General features: G+C 40.1%; 1 protein-coding gene across 3 annotated transcripts in view; it reads right to left on the reverse strand.

Annotated features, from left to right (window-relative positions):
- Window positions 1-21053, reverse strand: part of arid4b (AT-rich interaction domain 4B) — a 34531-nt gene extending 13478 nt beyond the window's left edge. For 2 of the 3 annotated variants that reach the window (XM_089011400.1, XM_089011398.1), the window contains exons 1-11: window positions 20838-21052; window positions 18985-19033; window positions 15805-15915; window positions 9903-9968; window positions 9524-9614; window positions 8538-8617; window positions 5749-5840; window positions 4658-4799; window positions 3659-3738; window positions 1203-1279; window positions 1-158 (exon numbers count right to left, since the gene is read on the reverse strand). In XM_089011400.1, the coding sequence (XP_088867526.1) occupies window positions 1-158; window positions 1203-1279; window positions 3659-3738; window positions 4658-4799; window positions 5749-5840; window positions 8538-8617; window positions 9524-9614; window positions 9903-9968; window positions 15805-15915; window positions 18985-18990 (903 nt within the window). In that variant the 5' untranslated portion in view covers window positions 18991-19033; window positions 20838-21052. Of the gene's footprint in view, window positions 159-1202; window positions 1280-3658; window positions 3739-4657; window positions 4800-5748; window positions 5841-8537; window positions 8618-9523; window positions 9615-9902; window positions 9969-15804; window positions 15916-18984; window positions 19034-20837 lie in introns of all 3 variants that reach the window. The other variant, XM_089011399.1, reaches the window with a different exon arrangement.
- Between the last annotated feature and the right edge of the window lie 209 nt (window positions 21054-21262).

A 21262-nucleotide genomic window follows, 5' to 3' on the forward strand; every position in this document is an offset into this window, starting at 1 on the left:
CTCTTCTTCTTCTTCGCCGCTGGCATTTTCTTCTTGTTCCTCTTCCTCCTCCTCATCATCATCATCCACCTCGCTGCTGGAGCTTTCCTCTTTCACTTCAGTCTTCCAAGTAATGGGAATGACTGACTGATGCTGAAACTCCAAGGCTGCATCCAGTGCTGTGAGAGACAAATAAAATGTGAACAAGATGTTTTCCAGCCTTGACTGAATAAGGCACTTATTATTCAAACACAAAACATGCACCATTAACAGCAAAACATATTGCACGGAACAGCAAAACCATTCTGTCACAAGTCACTAGGAGGAGTAAGCATCATCAAATGATGTTTTACATTCGTGTAAAGCAGGCGGATAGCACAGATGTAATGCAACTATCTGGAACACAAGTAAAATCTGATCATTTCAGCGTGTGTGTGTTTTGGTTACTCGATAACACGGGGGCTCTGCTGCATTCGAAATCAGGGTATTAAAAGCAATTGAGAGGATTTACTGAACAATTTATCCACAGACCACTTTGAACATCTGCTTCTAATGTGTTAAAACACATCATAGTGAAAATGTCTGTGACTCATGGCCTCATCTATAGTATAGTAAATTTAAAATAGCCCTTTCGTGCAGGAAATGTGACAATCAACATATGGGGTTTGAAGGATTTATCAACTCATTCATTGACTGATGTGAGAAAATGTGTCCACTCTATTGCCAGGGTTTTGGTCGTTGCCACTTTCTTCTTCTGTGGGTTCTAGGAACCCACAGAATATTTATTTTTAGGACTACATAAGCAGTCACTACAGCTTTAGAATCCTTAGAGTATCTTCTTTCATCAGAAAAAAAAGAGTTAATTCCTAAATTATATTGGTCTAGAGTTATCTGAGCTTGAAATGAGGACAGCTGTCGAAAATACAATGCAATACATACATCTTGGTTTCTATAGCGCTTTAACAACAGCTGAAGTTGGAACAAAGCGCTAACGTGAAAAATAGGGAAATATAGCCCCCTTGTGGAAAAGAAAAAAACAATGCCAGAGGCCATGGCCAGCGCTTTATCAGCACCCAAGCATGGAAAAACAAAACCCGAAAAAAATCAAATATGACGCTCTGTCATATTTTCTATGTCAGTGAATGAATTAATAAAAGCGAAAACTTTTGAATAGCTGTCTACTGCAGGGGCCGCTGCCCTATCAAGGGTTCACATTAACTCACCTAACTTCAGCCCTGCATCCACCTTAAGAGGACAATCTGTGTCGATTTCTCGAACATCCTTTCGTAACACCATGTAACTGTAAAAAAAAATGTGACGATTAGCAATTACACGACTGTGAGGCAAGCAACCAAAAAAAAAAAAAAAAGCTTCGTACGTGTACAACGATCAACTCCACAGAAAAAAAATTAAAGACTATCATGTAAAAACACAGATTAGTGCATGTATTTATTCCACTTATGGAATGAATACATAGTTTTTTTTATTAACTACCAGTTAGCCTGCCAACCAAACAAGAGGACGAAAGCTTGTTTCTATTGTTGCTATGGAAACAATCTGACAAACTATGAATAACCACTCTGAACACCCCATCACCACCACCGCCACAATCTGCCCTTCTGCGTAAATGACCTTGCTTTTCCTAAAAGTATTTTCAAAAGCTATTGTTTCTGAAAAGCACATTTATCACCAATGGTCCCAAACTGTGGAGCAGGGGTGTCAAAGTCATTTTTTGCCGCGGGTTACATTGTAGTTGGTTTCCTCTCGAGGGCCGTTATGAATTTGGAGAACCCATTAGAATGTTTAAATCCCTTCAAATATTACATATAGAGCACACAGCAAATTAATGAATAACTCGTTTTCAAATCTGAAGTCAATTATAATGACTTTTATTGCGGTTGACATCCAAAAATATGAAATTTTGGCTCAGATTTTAGCAATCATCATGGAATTTAACAAGTTTGATTTGCTTTCGCGGGCCGAAAAAAATGATGTGGTGGGCCGGATTTGGCCCGCGGGCCTTGACTTTGACACCTGTGCTGTGGAGGAAGCTCCACACATTGACCCATGAGCCAAGTTAAAGGGCAACGGGCTTATGAATGTAAACTCTTGTCAGCAAACAATGCACATAGCAATGCACCGGTGAGCAGCACTTTGGAATAATAGACGAGAAGAGGCTTGTTTCAATTATTACAAACAGAAAAAAAAATGTGGACATGTTGGCGAATGTGTTAAAAGCAGGTGAATGGGTACATTTTTATCATTGTCAACTGCACTTTATGAAATATAAAGGTCTGTATAAATGTGTTGGCTTCATCAATCGCTGCATATATTCTGCTTGGCTTAACAAATTGTGCAAATGTAACACAATTAAGACATGTGGTTGACAGGCCAAACGTGTCCTCCGTGGTGCTAAGGAGAACCTTTTATGATCAACCCTTTCATCTTTTTTATTCCTTCCACATAAAAGCAGGACCAATCGAAAGGGAACAGCCATTGAAAATCTCATTAAGACAGAGATAGATTCACACTCTTCTCACATTATTATTTCTGGAATCCAGCCGTTGAGACACTGCACTAATTTCAATGGGTGTAACCTAATAGCGACAGGAAGCAAAAGAGTTCCTTTTTTGTGCAGTGTACTAATACCTGACAAGAATAAAACAGGCATTTCATCTGTGATTTATTTTTCCTCTAATCAGCTCTTCCCTTCACCTGACTATTAACCGCAGGCTGCACGATAAAAGGTCTTTTCACACTTTCTGCGCTATAATTATTTGGCGATGACTTACACAAGAGGTGTATTGTCAGTTGCTGATGCAATGTTGAGATAAGAAGACCTGGCTGCTTTCTCAACAATGGAATTTAAACAGCAGTGCATCTGTGTAAGCTCTCAGTCGTACAGGAGTGGTCCATCGATGAAAAGGTTTCTTCAGCCGTCATCTGTACTTCTTTTAAGGTGTCGGACGTTTCGCTTCTTATCCAAGAAACTTTGTCAGCAAACTAAAGTCTTACTGGTAGTTTAGGCCCTATATATACATCCCTACTGTCCAGACATGGCGGGGCCGGACTCCGCTATGATAGGTCACTGCTCTCAGGTTGGGGGGAGCAGAGGACAACTCCCTGCTGCTCCACTGATAGTTCCTATCGTTCTGACTAACGACTGGCCTGATTGCCCCACTTCGACCGGTATCACCTCATCCGTATTCCTAATCCTATGTTGCCTAAGCAGTCTATTGTATGAACGATCTAAATTGAACCTCACCCCACCAAACCGGTTTGATGAAGGATTTAGTTGTTTTATGAAAATTGCTTCTTTTACTCCCCTTTCAAACCATCTATGTTCTTTCGCTGACTGTAGAGACTGTAATTGCAAGACTGTAATTGCTTCTGCCACCAGAGCCAAACACATTGCATATACGATGACAAATGAAAATATGTCACAAAGAAATATACACAATATATGTAGAGTAATTATTGGACTGTTTGTCCTCAAGCAGCTCCCCAAGCATTGCATTTGCTGTTGCATGCAGACTCTATGTATTAATAAAACATGGCTGGTTAAAACATCAAAATCATTCATGAAAGCTGGATTAAAATGAGCCAAACATATCCCCATAGCGTTCAAATATTCGACTCATCAAATATGCACAATAACCGGTTAATAATTCAGACTTACAATTTTCCGTCCTTGAAAGAGCGGACGAATAAGCTTTCCTTTTTCATTGTGATGTCATCATGGCAATCGGGGGAGGTGACCTGAGTGTGCAGAAATAAGAGACATGATGGCTTTCAAAATATGGTGTCTATAAAACCAAGACAAGTGAGCAAGCAACATGCAGAGTGGGGTATAAAGGTTGTTCAAAGGTTGCGAAATGCTCGCAGCATGTGGCTCTGTTGTTGACTTACGTTAGGGTGCATAACAGTGGGGGTTGTTCTATAGGCAGTCTAAACTAGGGGAGACCGCAATGTCTTTATGGAAACATGATTTCCTTTGCTTTCTGATCGCTGGCTCCTTGCCACCAATATTCATGATGCCATCAGTCAGCGGATTACAATGATTTTAAATAAAACACATGCTACCTTATGTTTTTTTTTAAACAACACAGCAAGCATTCAATCCATTTCCATCTCGTTTTATTTTATCATCAGGTATTATTTACTTCCCATTTGCAAACAACACAGAAGTGAGGTGCACTTCCTGTGCGGTTGCAAAATGAAAAGAAACTAAAGTGTACTACCCAAGGCTACCGCATGGAGGCAGCAATGAGCTCGGTTAACAGCAGTCCAATAACAACAAACACTGTAGGCGGGCGGGGCTCTACTGAGTGCACGCTGCACAGTTAAGCCTTTCCCATTCTCCCACTATAACTTGTAACATTTATAGAAACAAAGAATCCCTGTCACCATTTCACCGACTGCCTATGATGGCCAATAGGTGCATGTCGCTTGACACGAACTGATAGATTTCAGCTGATTTACTTCATGTGAAAGAAAAGTAAAAATAACGCATCCACTGTGCAAAAAAAAAGATGCTCTTATTTTGAGAATTACAATCTTACATGCTTTCACGGGCTAAAACAACAAAAAAAAAAAATAGAAATGGATAAGAGTGCTGATGAAAGATGGGAAAAAAAATGCAGTGATGTAGCTTGTAGCAGAGATGCTATGAGCTCACCAGTGCAGGATACCACGTGGTTTTCTTTTTATCCCCCATGGCCACTCCTTCTACGCAGACCACTTTTCCAAACAGATCTTCATTCTGCTGTTGATCACTATCCTCTTCTTCACTGGAGGATGAAGACAGGTCCTCCTCTTGGCTACATAACAATAAAAGACCCCATAATAAGATATTCAATAAAAAAAAGTACATTGAACATTTAAATATTAGGCCTAACATTCAAACCCACTTTTGCAGTTTCACTTTCCTTTCATCAGTCATGAGACTTCAGTTGACACATCGCTGTAATAATTGACACGGCAGTGTCACGGGACAATTGATATTGGAAATAATCCAGCCCATCACATTTCTTTAAATGGCCTACCATAGAAAATAAAGTGTATCTAACTTCATCCATGTACTCGCTAAATTGGGATTTTTCTTTTCTTAAAATGACCCAAACGCATAATTAAATATCGAAGTGGTTTAAATCAAGACTGTTGATTTAAAAAAAATCAATTTGTTGTTACCTTATGCACTATTGGTCAAAAGACACTAGTCGTTTTGTAAATATGTTCCCAATCAATCATATCATTTGTCAGAAATACACCCCCCCCCCCCCCCACACACACACACACTGAGATCATGTCATCTACATGGCCAAGTGTGGATGTGTGCTATGTCCTCCAAGAACAAACACCATTCAGAGACTATGTTTTTCTGGCTTTGTCAGTAATTTCTATTCAGGCAGGATTGTTAATGCTCGCAAAAAAATATACATTTTAACAAAGCGGAAGACAAGCCAAAGGTGCTGAAATGCAGCTGGGAATCTTCCAAGTCAATATTGCATCAATGCCATTAGCAGTCGTGTCAGGATAAGATTATTAAGTAGAGTGACCTCTTTATAATCGCAGTGATGATCATTGCCAAAACACTGAAGCAGTTTCTATTCCCACATGAAAAGTCCAGTCTGGAGCGAACGAATCAGAACATAACACAGCCACCCAAAACTGAGTGGTGTTTCCTGCTCGAAGCCCCCGGGAGCTTTTTTTTTGTTTGAAAGAAATGGAAATGAGTCAAGGACGAAATGAGTCATGGACGACACTCACATTGGGTTGGATCGCCGGCCTCTGTTACCCTTTTTACCAATGACAGGTGTGCCAAAGTGCTCAGGATTAGTGAGAGGGAGTCTGTCAAGTGTCTGCAGAGGTGACAAACAACAGCAGTTGGTACATTTTACATTTTAGATAATTAGTCAGATTCAAAACACAGTATAAGCTAAAAGCTAATGCAGTGGGACCTTGGCTTACGAATTTAATTGATTCCCAGACAGAGTGTGTAAGGCGAAAAGTGTGTATCCCAAAAAAATCCCATAGAAAACCATTAAAATGAGAATGATCCATTCCCAGGTCCCCATAAAACATAATTTTCTACTTTCTAATTTTCTAAGCGTTAAAACGACACAAAATATACCTTATTTTATGTATAATAAATGTGCTATAGTTTTGAAAGCCGCTTATAAATGAAATGTATTATTATTATAGTATTATGATTAAAGAAATAAACTGTACTGTACAATAAAGTCATTTTATTTACCTTTGTGATGGTCGTTAATGGCTTGATGGAATGGAGTGTCCGGTTTCCTCAGCATTAAACACTTGATGAGGAACATAGGCTTCTTTCACGATCTTGAGGAATGATCCCTCGTAGGTGCTTTCTCTGTGATAATTGTATCTAGTTCTTCATCAATTGTGATCTGTTTAGCTGGGTTGATAGCTTTTTGCATCAAGTGTACAGATGACTTGTGCGGGTTATTTGTGGAGCCTGATTGATGGGGTATTTTAACCTTCCAGTCTACACTCTGCTTTTGAACTGTCAAAGTTGAAATGGGTCCAAATGTCACTGTTTTCTATCCATTTTCTCACTATTTCACTTTTGGGGGTTTTTTTCACTTTTGTTTTTTTTTTTTTTTTGTTTCAAGCTCTGTCATCTCCCTTTTGTGTGTGTGTGTGTTTTCTCACTCTCTGTCTGCCTGTCTCTTTAATGTTTAACCCCCCCACTGCTGGTTTATTGACCAATCACGTGGCTTTTACTGAAGACGCCATTTTGTTTTTTTGGAGAACGGCCTCACTCACTCTCTGTCTGTCTGTAACCCTATCTCCCACTGCTGTGTTCTTGACCAATCACGTGGCTTTAACCGAAGACTGGGGGCGGCAATAGAGGACAAAAACAGTGGCCACCATTTTCTTGTTAGGAGAACGGGCTTGTTCGCGAATGATGGAGAATAATAATTTATCATGTTTAAAAGTGCCGTGCTTTGCTGACCAACTAAACAATGGGCCTACAGTCAAAGTGCAGATGGCCACAGTAAATCTGAGTGAAACAGACACGGCAAGGTGAACTGTCGTCTCCATCAAGATTCTAGAAGGTCCGGCCTTGCACGGAATTTAGGGCTTGAGATACTCCTTTTCCACCAAAGTTATTTACGGCTTAAACATCCTGCACAAGCGGCAGATTACAAATTTATCAGTTCTTGGAAAAGACAACCAATTAAAATGTCTTATGTTTTACTGCTTGCAGCTGTTGGTGCTCAGAACGCCCAGAGGCGTGGCATTATAATCAAGAAAACTGTGTTTTACTAATATATCACTCTAATTTGCATATACTCTCAATAAATAGCTTGGCAGAGGGGCGCACAATTCAGATGTATGTCATCTGATGACTGCGTCTCCTGCCGGCAGTGGGGACAATCTTTCTGGTTCTGAGTCTCTGTCCACGGTGTCTGTCTGTCATATCTCTGACAGCGAACGACACATCACTCATTGTGGCAGCTCCGTGTGTATCCCGAAAAATAGTTTGTATGACAAGGTAAAATGTTCATAAATGTAACGTTCGTAAAACTGAAAAGTTCGTAAGCCGCAAAGTTTGTAAGCCAAGGGGTTCGTAAACCGAGGTTTCACTGTATTGCCCAAAATGGAAAATGTATTCAAAGTAACTGAGCATCTTTTTGTAGCCCATGTATAAAATGCCAGATTCCCTGTTTGGTAGACGCCACTGTTGTGCCTTGAGCATATTTTATGAAAACATGGGTAACCAGGAAAAAAAAATCTGATGTTGGAGATTGTATTAGGTCAGTTTTAGGTTTATGACAGTGTTTCATTGATAAGAAGGGGATGTACAGTAAACATTTGTATTGCAGTTCACATAAATACATATCACAAAAATACAATGAATGGAAAAATTATTCTGATCAAGTGATAACTGGTGCCACTTCATGTTGTTTTATGATCATGTGCAAGTGGGTTAAAAAGGCCCATTGGCAGAAGAATTCTGATGATATAGATTGCTTAGAATTGTATTTTTGTTTCATATATTTGCTACTGAGGTGAATATCTCAACAGCGGTGTAGGACTGGCAAGAAATTAGCGCTGTGTGTTTAAGTACTGGAACGAAAGCCAGTTCATACGAGAGGTATTTGACAAGAAAAAAAACAGTAATTAATGTAGAATACAGACGCTCCCCAGCTTTCGAACAAGTTACGTTTCGAACGTTCGTTCGTAAGGTGAATTTGTTCGTAAGTTGCTTCAGTGCTATATTTTGTCTGGAATGTATGTTTAATATTTATATGTTTTATGTTTAAGGCTTGTTTAAGTAATCTGTATTGGTTTGTACTGAAAAATAAACGTAAATATAAATAAAATATATGCTCTATAAAGATGCAGCATGTACATGTACAACTGGAGAGAATACTACATATGTTACTACAAAAATGTTTGTATGTACTGTTGTTTGTAACTTGAATGTTCGCAAGTAAGGGAGTGTCTGCATATAAAAATGAAGTTTCATGTCATAAGATGGTTGGTTGATGCCTGGACGAAAGCCGAAAGAAGTTACTTGCCTCACTCTCCGCAAAGTGACGAGCGCCTTTAAGGCAGAGGGAGGAACGTCTTAATGTCTTCTCATCGCCATCGTCAAACACTGACAATGAAAAAAAGACAAATATTAGGGCCTTGCTGTGGCACACAAGTTAAATTCAGTACTCCTTATGCCTTATGCCGCATGCACACACTTTAAGACTTGTTTAGTTATGTGAAACTTTTATTTTCCTTCTTCCTAAGATCCTTAAATGATCTTAGCAACTAGCTGAAACAGAGACATCCGCGATTTTTCTCCTAGAAATGAATGAAAAGTAATAATCTGCGCTGAGATAATCCGCCTCTGCAAACACAACAGACAAGACCCAAGGGCACTGTTAAATAACAGGCAGCGACAAAAAAAGGCAGTTGAGTTGGTTACAATTTACAACGGTATAAAGAACATCATGTCAATGTCAATCATTTTAAGAGTACTTATGTGGTCAGCCGCATTATTTCAAGGCATTACATAATGCTCTTGCCGCCTAGTGAGAAATAACACTAATTACGATAATGGTTGCAAAGAAGATTGTCTCAGGTTTCTAACGCTGTATTGAATGTTGATGTGGTCCTAAAACTCAATATTCTGTGGCCCCTGAAATTCAAGTGACAATGACAAAAACCCTGGCACTGGACTGGACACATTTTTGCACTGGCAGTGAATGAGTTAATGTTTATATTTCAGTGCAATGATGTAGTGTAATGTGTACGTGTGTGATGGTAGGCTTGATCAAATATTGTTATTTATTTTATTTTTTATTATTATTTGCCTCACTAACTGGTCAAGAGAGATACATAATTCTGTACACACACTAACTAATATGTAGTTAAGATATGAGCAGATTTCCCCATTGTGGGACGATTAAAGGTTTTCCGATTCGGATTCTGAGAATATCTTGCCAATATGCCGCAAAATAATGAATTTTACTCTATTGAGTTAAGCTGCAATGCTTTCATGATAATGACTCACCAACTGTGTAAATACTTGCATCAGTCAGCTTATTGATTGTGGCCTCCTGGTAAACTCCGTCTTGGGTCTTCACTTCTACAATAGCACCCACCTGCAAGACCAATACAGTGCTCATTGCTGGCTTATCAATTATTTTGTCTTTTGATGGGACATGTCAACATGTGTTTAAAAGTAATGTCAACCTACTAAGAGCATTATTATTGGTGTAATTGACTGAAATAAAATAGCAAAGCCATGTTGACAAAACTGAGGCTCAGATCTGGCAATTCCAAATGTCAATAATGCACATCATTCTACATCAAAGTAAACCATACGAAATGACAAAGTCATCCATGATGTTTTGAGACTGCCGGCTGTTTTCCATCCAACCCTGTCTCACCTTCAGCGGTCCTTTGATGCTTTCATCGTGGACCTCAGCTGCGGACAGATCTGATTTAAAGGTCACCTGAAGAAGGGGAAGCAGAAGCGGATAGCCGGGGAAAAGAACACAGAGTCAGATCTGAATAGACAAGTCAAAACGTCCTTTCAATGTCACTATTTCTCTTCTTATGTTATTGAATATAATAACAACTGCGATAGACTAAAATCATGACATTTTGATGTAGAGTTCAAGAAAAGATGAACGAGGGTGTCATTTTACAAAGAGTGTCAGAATTTTCTGCCCCACCCCCCTAGGTGGATGACCGTACGTCACCGACACATCTGCTAGCGCCAACTGTTGCACACTTCAGCTTTGAATGTCAGACAGACCCCCTGCACCCGCTACCCACAACTGCCAATGCATCTGCAGCCTCTGCTAAGTGAGCCACAGTAGATAATCTGATCATGCATCTGCTAACAGAGAGACCAAAAGGTGCAAAACCAGCACACTGTGAAAATGTAGACGCTGCAAGGAGCATAAAATCTGTTGAACAGATTCTTTAGAACTGACCGTAATGACACAGTTGATGCTAATCAAAATCCTTAAGAATGGCGCAGTTTGTTACTCATCTGAATCCAGACAAAATGCATTTAATTAATATGATGTTTAAATCAGCATTAATTAATCACATATCTCATTCGAGATTCTTGTTGAAACAGCAGCAGCAGCAACAACACATGCAGAGATACGGCATTTTTTTTTAAGTTCTTTTTTTTTTCAATATTTAAATTATGAAAAAAAAACCCTTTGATTAGCTATCTGAACTCATTCCCTGCCATTAATTTATTCAAGAATTGAAAATATGATGTAGAGTGCAATTCCCAAATTTGTTCAGGTTTTTTTTCTTGTTTGGGTGCCGATAAAGTGCTGACCATGGCCTCTAGCAATGTTTTTCCATTCCACAAGGTGGCAGCATTTCCCTCGTTTCCATGTTAGCGCTTTGTTCTATCTTGAGCTGTTGTTAAAGCGCTATATAAACCAATATGTATGTATTGCATTGTATTGTGGACAGGTGCCCTCATTGCAAGCTCATATAACTCCAGACCCATATAATTTAGGAATTAACTCTTTTTTTCTGAGGAAAGTAGAAAGTCTCAGGGTTCTTACGCTGCATTGAATGTTTATGTAGTCCTAAAACTCCATATTATGTGGGTCCTGGAATTCAAGTGAGAATGACAAAAACCCTGGCACTGGAGTGGACACATTGTCTGGCAGTGAATTAGTTAATTTCTTTGACGCAAAACTATCAGAAAACCTTTAATCAGAATCAGAAAGCCTTTAATAGTCCTACAATGGAGAAATTTGCAGGCAATGGCAATAAATGTTATGTTCAGGGTGTCAGACTCTAATACTTGGCATCAATTATCTCTGCTGCAGAATGGTTTGTGGAGCCATACTACAAAAAATAAACTAGCACGGATATGATACAGTCAGGCAGATAAATGGGCATCTGAAAAATGCAATTCCCTGTATAAAACAAAGGCTGACTGATGCAGAATAATATGCCTGTAGTGTTTCAATGGAATATACTCACAAATCCAAGTGTAAAAAAAACAAGAACAAAAAAACACAATAAAAAAGCAAGCCTGAAGTAAACAGACTGACAATTTTTCCTGTGCATTTCAAGTGCAACCAAAAGCTTTCCACAGCTGTGTTTCATCACATATGGCGAGATTCAGATTCCTTCTCTTGTAATTATGAGAAGACCTTTTAACACCCGGAAGCGGAGAGAACATAAATAACACCTGAGTCGTCTCATAACCTGGTATTACTTCCTACTGACATCTTAGGCTGCCCTGGGTGCTCAAGCAAAGTCAGTCACTGCACATTGACAAAGATGCAGACACCTACTAGACATATTATTTTTATTAACATGCGGGAAAGTGTACACCCCGAACTGGTTGCCAGCCAATCACAAGGCACAAGCAGACAACCAACCATTTGAGCTGACACTCACACCGACAGAAAATATTCTAGCAACATGCCATATATGTTTTGGGAATGTGGGAGGAAAACAGAGTACCCATACAAAACTCACGCAGGCACGGGGAGAACATGCAAACTCCACACAGGATGGCCTGAACTTGAATTGAACTGTGCATTTCTGCATTATTGGCCGCATGTGCTAAACAGTTGACCCCTGTGCCGCCGGTTATTTTTCAACCAACCGCAAAAGTTTAAATTAACAGACGCCATTTCACTCGTGGGTTTGTTTCATTGATATTCTCAGCCAGTCCCAAAAGGGGAATCTTTATGAAATGTTCATAAAGTGAATATAACAAAATTCGGTACATTTACTTTCCATGACCTGCTTACTGATCGTGATTCAAAACGTAATACAAAAAATAAATGAGGCCCCAAAGTTCAACAATGTCCTGCAATTTCTGTCCTTGCTCATTGGGTGTGAAGTGTGCTCATCATTTCACGGTAGGTAAAATCAATGTGGGGACATCCAACTTTTTTACAAGTCCTCAAGTGGAGAGCATAGCATCATAAAAATAAATGTCATACAAATTCTTTCAGAGTAAAACTTTCAAACGCATGCGTACATGTTAACTCATTCACTGCCACAGGATGTGCAAGAATGTGTCCACTCCAGTGCCAGGGTTTTTGTCATTGTCACCTGAATTCCAGGACCCACGGAATATTAAGTTTTAGGACTTCATAGACATTTAATGCAGCGTAAGAAACCTGAGACTATCTTGTTTCATCAGAAAAAAAGAGTGAATTCCTAAATTGTATGGGTCTGGAGTTATATGTGGTTGAAATAAGGGTGGCTATCCAAAATACAATGCAATACATACATTTTGGTTTATATAGCGCACAGGTGTCAAAGTCAAGGCCCGCGGGCCAAATCCGGCCCGCCGCATCATTTTTTTTTCGGCCGCGAAAGCAAATCAAACTTGTTAAATTCCATGATGATTGCTAAAATCTGAGCCAAAATTTCATATTTTTGGATGTCAACCACAATAAAAGTCATTATTCTTCAGATTTGAAAACGAGTTATTCATTAATTTGCTGTGTGCTCTATATGTAATATTTGTAGGGATTTAAACATTCTAATGGGTTCCCCAAATTCATAAGGACCCTCGAGAAGAAACCACAACTACAATGTGGCCCGCGGCAAAAAATGACTTTGACAGCCCTGATCTACAGTATATCTACAAGTATATTTGCATTACATCAAGCTCTATATTGTATACTGGGAGTATAAAATAACACATGTAGCCATGCTACGTGGAGCTCAACAAGTTAGGGCTGCAAGTGACAAAAACCCTGACACATTTTGCACGTCTGGCAGTAAATGAGTAAAATAAAAATTCCACCCATTTTCAAATCAACCTAGTGCTATGTTTTATTCCACTAAATTAATTAAGGAATTGCAGAGAAAGCAAATGAAAGCTATGTGACTTTCCATTAAAAAAACGAATGACTTCAAGGACAACCGACACCATTTTTTTGTTTCCTAACTGACATCAGAAAAACGTTTTATAGCATCTAAATTACCCAAAACACAAAGGCTGATATTTTTTGTCAAATGCAAAACACTAATAAAAATGAGTTAAAGTTTCCCAAAACTAAAAATGATCCCGGAAATTGCGAATTTCAGAAGGTCCCGCCCCCTTGTTCATGACGTCACGCCAGGACGTCCTCGCTTGCTCTAGAATTGAAACAATGGCTTCAGATTCAGAGAAAATGCTTTCTTGTTACTCATCCAGTTATGAATATGATTCAAATAGTTCTGAAGAGGAAAGCATAAATGTTTGCAATCGATTAAAGAAGTACTTGCGTATCAATTCGAGCCATCAGGACTCCAATGTAGCGTCCCAGAAAATGCACAAGATGGTGCCCAAGCTCCGTTGGAAATGGGCTGATTTGTCTGCTGGGAATTTGTGTCAACTCGTCTCAAATAGTGGTCTTGGTCCACACATTATTTGTGTGTTTCCCTTCTACTTTCGCCATCAACAAGGATCAACAAGAAGTTTTCAAACCAAAACAAGTACTCAAAATGCATTGATGTGATGCAAGGTATGTCCTTTCTCGGTGAGGGGGGTTCCTTCAGTGACGTAGGGTGAGGACTCGTCACCAACTCAAAAACAAGACTTCCGGAATATTCAGCGCGAGTCTTAGAACGTAAAATAGAGCTATATGAGGTGGAATCTTTATAAAATACGCTCAATAGTAGTCATTTGAAGTGATTTTACAAATTATGGACACAACTTGTCCAGGGACGTCGGTTGTCCTTTAAATGAAACCCATAGAAAGTACAGCCCATTTTTAGAACATGTAAACACAACAAAGTGAAAGTAAGGCTTGTAAAACACTCCCTAATGATCCAGTACTGCAGGTTCTAGCGGCTAACTGGATGAAAATACGGAAAATCAGGTCAACCACTTCACCCAGTTTGTATGCAAAGCTAGAACACAGTCAGTACATCCAGACCATATGGGGAGCAAACTGGATTACTGTATTAGGTTCTCTGCTGGTCAGTGCCCAGTACTGTAGTATAATACATTATACCGCCATTGCAGGAAGAACGAGTGAGCAGCCCCTCCTCAATTATATTAAGCAGATGCTCAGCTCTACCAGGGGAAAAGATACAGTGCAGTGCATGTCTTGCAAAGCCTTCATCAGCAAAGCATGAACCCAATGGGGGAACAACATTGGAGCTGTCAAATTTGGAGGAGGGTGTGGGTAAAATGGATGCCCTTAAAGGGCGACCGACGTCACCGGACAAGTTGTGTCCATAATTTGTAAAATCGCTTCAATGACTTCTACTGAGCGTATTTTACAAAGATTCCACCGCATATAGCTATATTTTACGTTCTAAGACTCGCGCTGAATATTCCGGAAGTCTTGTTTTTGAGTTGGTGACGAGTCCTCACCCTACGTCACTGAAGGAACCCCCCTCACCGAGAAAGGACATACCTTGCATCACGTCAATGCATTTTGCGGTACTTTGTTTGGTCTGAAAACTTCGTGTTTATGGCGAAATTAGAAGGAAAACACATAAATAATGCAATGGTGAATCGTTGTGTTGCGCCAAGACCTCTACAGTGTATTTGATGTTCGCTTACAAAAAACATCCCAGGAGACAATTTCCACGGAGCTTGGTCGCCATCTTCTGTCTTTTTTTGGGTACTGTGAGTACTAAAGAGTTTGTCACTACATTTCTCTCCCGACGCATCAAAATGACCGGAATAAATTCTTCAATCGATTGCAAACATGTATGCTTTCCTCTTCAGAACTATTTGAATCATATTCATAACTGGATGAGTAACAAGAAAGCATCTTTTCCAAAACTGAAGCCATTGTTTTGATTCTCGAGCAAGGCAAGACATCTTGGCGTTACACCATGAACAAGGGGGCGGGACCTTCTGAAACTGGCCACTGGCCTTCCGGGTTCAATTTGAAGTAGTTTTTGGAAACTTTAAGTCATTTTTAGTGGTGTTTTGCATTTGACCAAAAATATCATACTGCGTGTTTTGGGTATTTTAGATGCTATAAAATGTTTTTCTGATGTCAGTTAGGAAACAAAAAAAGTGATGTCGGTTGTCCTTTAATGGGTACCTGGTGAGCTAGAGGAGGCCATACGTCTTTCTGAGCTGGACTCAGGACTTACAGTACATGTACTAGATGAACACCACAGGCAACCCGGGTCAGTTTTTCACCATGCTAGTGAAATATTTCTTGTCAACATTCAGCACAATACCATAAAATAACTGGACATCAGTTCAATAGGAAATGATCACCATACGCTTTCCTGACTACCAAGGTTTTTCCATTGAAACATGTACAGCTGGGAAAGACAAAATATCAACCATATCTGAGCATTAAGCACATAGAGAAGGAGGCTTACCTTAGCCTTGACCAAACGCTTGGCTGTCTTAATCTTGGCCTCGCAGAAAGCCCCTCGGTACTTGGCACTCACATCAGTCCCTACTGTCAAGTAAGGGGGCTCCTCCAGAGTCTGGTAACAAGAAAGAAAACAGCACAGAAGAATTAGTCTCTCCAATGGCAACCATTTGATATTCAATTTGATGACATGTGTATTCTTCGAGCTCACGTAGAAAGGCACATACACACTTTGCTTCGTCAAAGGTAGCAACGCAAAACCCACCACAGCTCGGTGATTCATCCATGGAAAACGCATACCATCTGTTGTGGGTATTTGAATAGAAGCCACCAAGGAAGTCAGTAAAAAGGCCACGCTACATTTCAGCTCTGAGACTACAAAGGGTGAAGCTCACCGTATAGCAACCCACTAGCATTCAGTCATCACTACACAATTATCTCTTACACTGAAAGGTCGACGCATAGAAAACACTGAGTTGGTGAAGGAAGATGATGTTTGTGGACATAGCAGACAATGCTTCTTCCAACATTCGGCAGCCTAAGAAAATCATTCTCTTTTTCCCCTGACAAGAAATACTGCATGATGGATCCGGGCAAGAGCAAAAAGAGTGTTGTTACTTGTCAGTCGTGATTCTCATTGAGCAAAAATTTCATAATCACCTCGGTGGAAAAGAGCTGCTAGTTTTCATATCTTCTCTAGATGATAAAACTGACTTCATTTGCCTTTAGTAATGAAAAGCTAAATATGATCTAATTGCATGATCCGGGGGGGGGGGGGGGGAGGAGTTCCACCTGTTCATGCAGACTGTTCGCGTGAAGGCCATATTACAAATACCCAAGCGATCAACTGCACTAATATAAATAATCCTCTCTCTCTCCCGCTCTCGTTCCCTGTGTTGCTATTTCATTCAAAAATGATTCCAGTTGTCTTGACTTTAACATAACTCGTTTCTTTGCGCATATTTTTGTCTATCACACATTCTCTCATCACAAACATGCTGACATGGGATCTCATTTATGAAAATAAAAGTAATCCACATCACAACTTTTAGGTGAGGGTGCATTGGACGACCTTTAAATGGGTTCGATTTTTTTTAAATGCTTTTTTAGTAAAATGTCATGTTGTCAATTATTGTGTCTGTGTTATCATCATAATCTAATCAACAATATTTACAGATGATGAAATGATGACACACTTATTATTGATTTATACGGCGCTTTCATAACATTATGAACGAGCGCCAAATAATACAATGCAGCATGCATGCCAGATGGTTTGACGAAATAATTTCCTTCAGACATGAAGTATTTTCCATGAATGCTTTTCCTTGTGTACAAGCTACTAGTCATATTTTTTGCAGTTGTACATTTCAGTCTCCTATCATTTTCTTTTGTGCATTGAATACTTAGTTTTATCTTTTGCCCCCCCCCCCCCCCTCCCCCACCGCTTTCAATTTTGCTGCTGTAAATTGCAAATTTCCCCATTGTGGGACTATTAAAGGCTTTCTGATTCTGATAAGAGCTGCGTATTTCAGGAGTGCTACAGTTCAAAATACATGTGACAAAAGTACTAAAATACAGAAAGATTTGTCACCCCCCAGATTTTTTTTTATTGCTGATCCACTGGTGAAAGGACACTTTGATTCTCTCCTCTTTCATCTAGAACTGACAACCAATAAAGCGTTTGAGGGAAAGTGGTTCAAATTGCACGCCTGTCCGTGTTTTTATGTTATGTGTTGATTATTTAGTTTACGTGAACTGTTTTGTATAGCACTTTGTTACAGACGTATTGTGTTGTATTGTAAATAACACAGAGGATAAATTTAATTCAATTCTTGCAGGGCAATTTTGTCACAAATACTCCTAACTTTGTATTATTTTATACATGTTTTATTTTGCATTTTTATATACTGTACCTATACTGTATGCAGTGTTTTTGGGCAAAATATTGTTGCCTTTTATTGCTTGTGTTTTCACACAGGTATGTTATTAACATACATGGACATTCATACAGGACTGTACCGTAGTTGTTTCACCATTCTCATGAATACAAGTATGTTAATACTTTAATGGTTTTATTCTGTTTATGTTTGCATTAGACTTTGGATTAGATTGGATACCTTTATTCGTCTCGCAGTGGAGAAATTTACATTTCACAGCAGCAAAATTATGAAAGGATGAGGAAAGGAAAGAAAGAACTAGAAAAAGAATATACACCTACAGGAGCTGCTGGAAAGGCAGCCACTGTGGCGGCGCCATCTTGAAGTTAAAAAAAAAACAATGGAATGTTTTAAAATATCTGGCGGATCTTGTGCTGACCTGTTTTAAAAATCAATGTTGCTCTGAGCTCCCAATAAATTCCATCCACTGTTATAATAATAATAATAATAATAATAATAATAATAATAATAATAATAATAATAATAATAATAATACATGCCGTGTTCAATGTGTGGGAAGAAACTGGAGAATCCTTACAAAAGCTGCACAGATATGAAGGGAACATGCAAAGCTCACAAAGGATGCCCAAAATCCGGATTCAAAACTTCGTGAGTGAGACATGTGAAACTATTGCCCACAGTTGTGTCTCTTTAGAGTTACAATGTAATTTAATAACTGAAAATTCAGTTGATGTGTTATGTGGGCTTTGAAAACCAGTACTGTTTATAACATATCATGTGCCACTACAGATAAAAGGAAGTTGCAAGTAGTTGTGAAAAAAGCCACTAGTCTGCTCCCTGACACATCAATGTGCCTTTGAGCAAAAGACCAAAACAACAATCAGGCTCAGCTCATCACTCTGACATCTCTCTTCGTGTATGTGTTTCTCTCTGTTGTACAACAGAAATATACACTACAGCCAGACAAATAAAAGGTTCCCATTCAGGAATTAAATGTATCAATCCTCCATATATGTGTCCTCATTCAGATCAAACCGGAGCCTTTCACAGCTGACTTAATGCGAGAGGTGAGGGACACCATGGATTGGTTATCCAGTCATTCACAGGGTAGGGGTAGCAACATCACAGTATGACTGAAACTTCCATTGTCACAACTGAAGTGCACAAGGTCTGTTTGTCCAGTAGTTATAATGCATGTACAAGTAAAGGTTGACAATAGAATCATATACAGTACATCCAAAGTGAAAAAAAACATGCAAGGGAAAAAAGTTAGAAGAGCCTACCTTCATCTCTCCACGAGTCCTTTAAGTGACCAGTGTAGCGGATCCGAGGCTGCAAGAAATTTCAAAAGATGTTATTTAAAGATAACAACTTCAGCTAGTTAGGTGATCACGTCACTCCTGCCTGGCAAAAACCTGGGCAGCATGCAAACATCCCAATACCTCCTCGAGATTTGTGTATTTAAATGTTTGCACTGTTTGGTTTCAAATACAGAAAATGGGAGGGCGTTAGTGACCGGAGGACATCACCACCCCTCCCGCCCCCTCCAACAATATGTACTATGTTGCTGTTGCAATTTAAGTCGTGGCAAGCAGGCCGATCACTCTCATACCTAAAGCTGTTTATGTAATGGCCTGTGTGTGTTGTGTGCATGTCAGTTTGTGTTAGTGTAGCGAAGGCCACACAAACTGATATGCACAAATGCATCTACAATATGGTATAGTGTTGTCATGTAGTTTGAGTTAAACAAACACACAGCATAATCGTACACGCGCACACCCTTCTTTTGCTCTCTCACTCTCGCTAAGGCTGCCGAGTACGCACGCACACGCACGAACACGGTGAAGGCAGCGTACAGTCTGCCTGCACCGCACCGACTCGCTACACCATAGCGGGCGATGACGCCATTTCTGTGTCTGTCAGTCGCACAGAACCAACGGCGCTTCATTTGGACGTGGATGCAAGCAGCGCATCCAATCAACCCACCTTTTATCAGGCCGAGCCATTAAACACTAACATGATGAATGACGCTTAGAATGCAAAGTGCTCCGTGGTGGTTTGCTGTTTTTCCTTTCTCCGACGACTCGGGAAGAGTGCAGTCGCTCAATGGCAAAAACAGAGCCCTAATAACACTCGCTTGTCGCCGAGGCAAACGTTTACAGACGTGTCATTTTAAAAGAGAAGCGAAAGGCGTCAAGTTGGTCGAAGTGCAGGCGGCCAGGCATCTCATTAAAAAGTGACTTTCGCGGAATGAGCTGCTTTTAGCGGTATGACTGCACAGAGCACACAACTCGTAGCTGACAAAGAAACAAGACCGACAAACGGTTCGCAACCGTTCGCAAACGGTCCCCATAACGACTTCACAGAGTAAGCGCCAATAACATGAATGTTGTATTGTTCGAAGAGGACCCGATAACAGGAGTCATCCGCCCCAGACAAATAGCTCCGACTACCCGATACAAGTGAGCGAGTGGCCGGCCAGCACGCATAACCAGAGAGAGCCTCGAGTAAAGATTGTCGAGTCCGCTTTATCAAAAATACCACCAAGGACACACAACACGTCGAATGAGAAAAAAATCCCAAGGGGGAAACACATCATGGTGCATCCATGAGCGCGGCTGGTGTGGGAGTTTGGTTTCTCTTTGCATACAAGCTGGCCCATTATGGCCCGACTTAGTAAAAACTGGTGTGGCACGCAATCCACTGCAATTGACAGTTCGCCACGAAGGAAAAAAAGCGCCATTTAATCACTGCATCGACGACAAGGTTCCTCCACGGGGTTGTATAAAATCACTTTGACGCCTATGAGACTGCACTCGACGACGAGGATTCCTCTGCTCAACAACACAAACGCTGGTTGCTCCCCCCAGCAGCATTGGAACTATCCAACGCCGGAGGAACCGTTTGACTGTTGTTTACTGCATAACTTTGGGATCAAGCTGACCCGAGTTGTTTTTCAGTGATTAGCCCGACGGATTAATTCATTCATTCATTCCCTTCTAGACTATCAAAGACATCCCGCATCACCAGTGAACAAGTTAGCGAACACGAAATCTGGCTGGTTGGGAAGCAGCGCAGCGAGCTAGGAAAAATGTTCAAAATAGCGATGGCTTTTGTCGAACAACAGCAAGCTTACCTGCGCTGTCAAGTTGGGAATCGCGTCCGTTTTTCGACGAAAGTGTGATAGTAATCCAAAGGAACATTTAAATGGTTACTCGGGGATGTTTCTCCGTCGCTCGTCGGTCCCAGGTTGATGTTGAACACGGGTAGATAAAGTCGTTTTCGCAGAGCACTGCTGTTTGCCTTGTTGAAGAGCTTTTCCAGGCTGCCTCTTTCTCAAATCCCCCCTCCCCTACTGAGTATGATTGACGGGCACGTTGATCACGCCCGATCATTTTTGCGCAATCCAATTGGACCATAACACCATAGGAAACGCCTTACTTCTCAACGATTGGTTTATAACGTAGAAAAAAATATCATTGGTAATCCATACAAAATCAACGTACCAACTGCTTACTTGACACAATAACAGAAAAGAACTACAACCCCCAGGTTTATATT

The sequence above is a fragment of the Hippocampus bargibanti genome, linkage group LG13, assembly GCF_051943395.1.
Source record: "Hippocampus bargibanti isolate YZ-2025 linkage group LG13, ASM5194339v1, whole genome shotgun sequence".
NCBI classification, from domain to species: Eukaryota; Metazoa; Chordata; class Actinopteri; order Syngnathiformes; family Syngnathidae; genus Hippocampus; species Hippocampus bargibanti.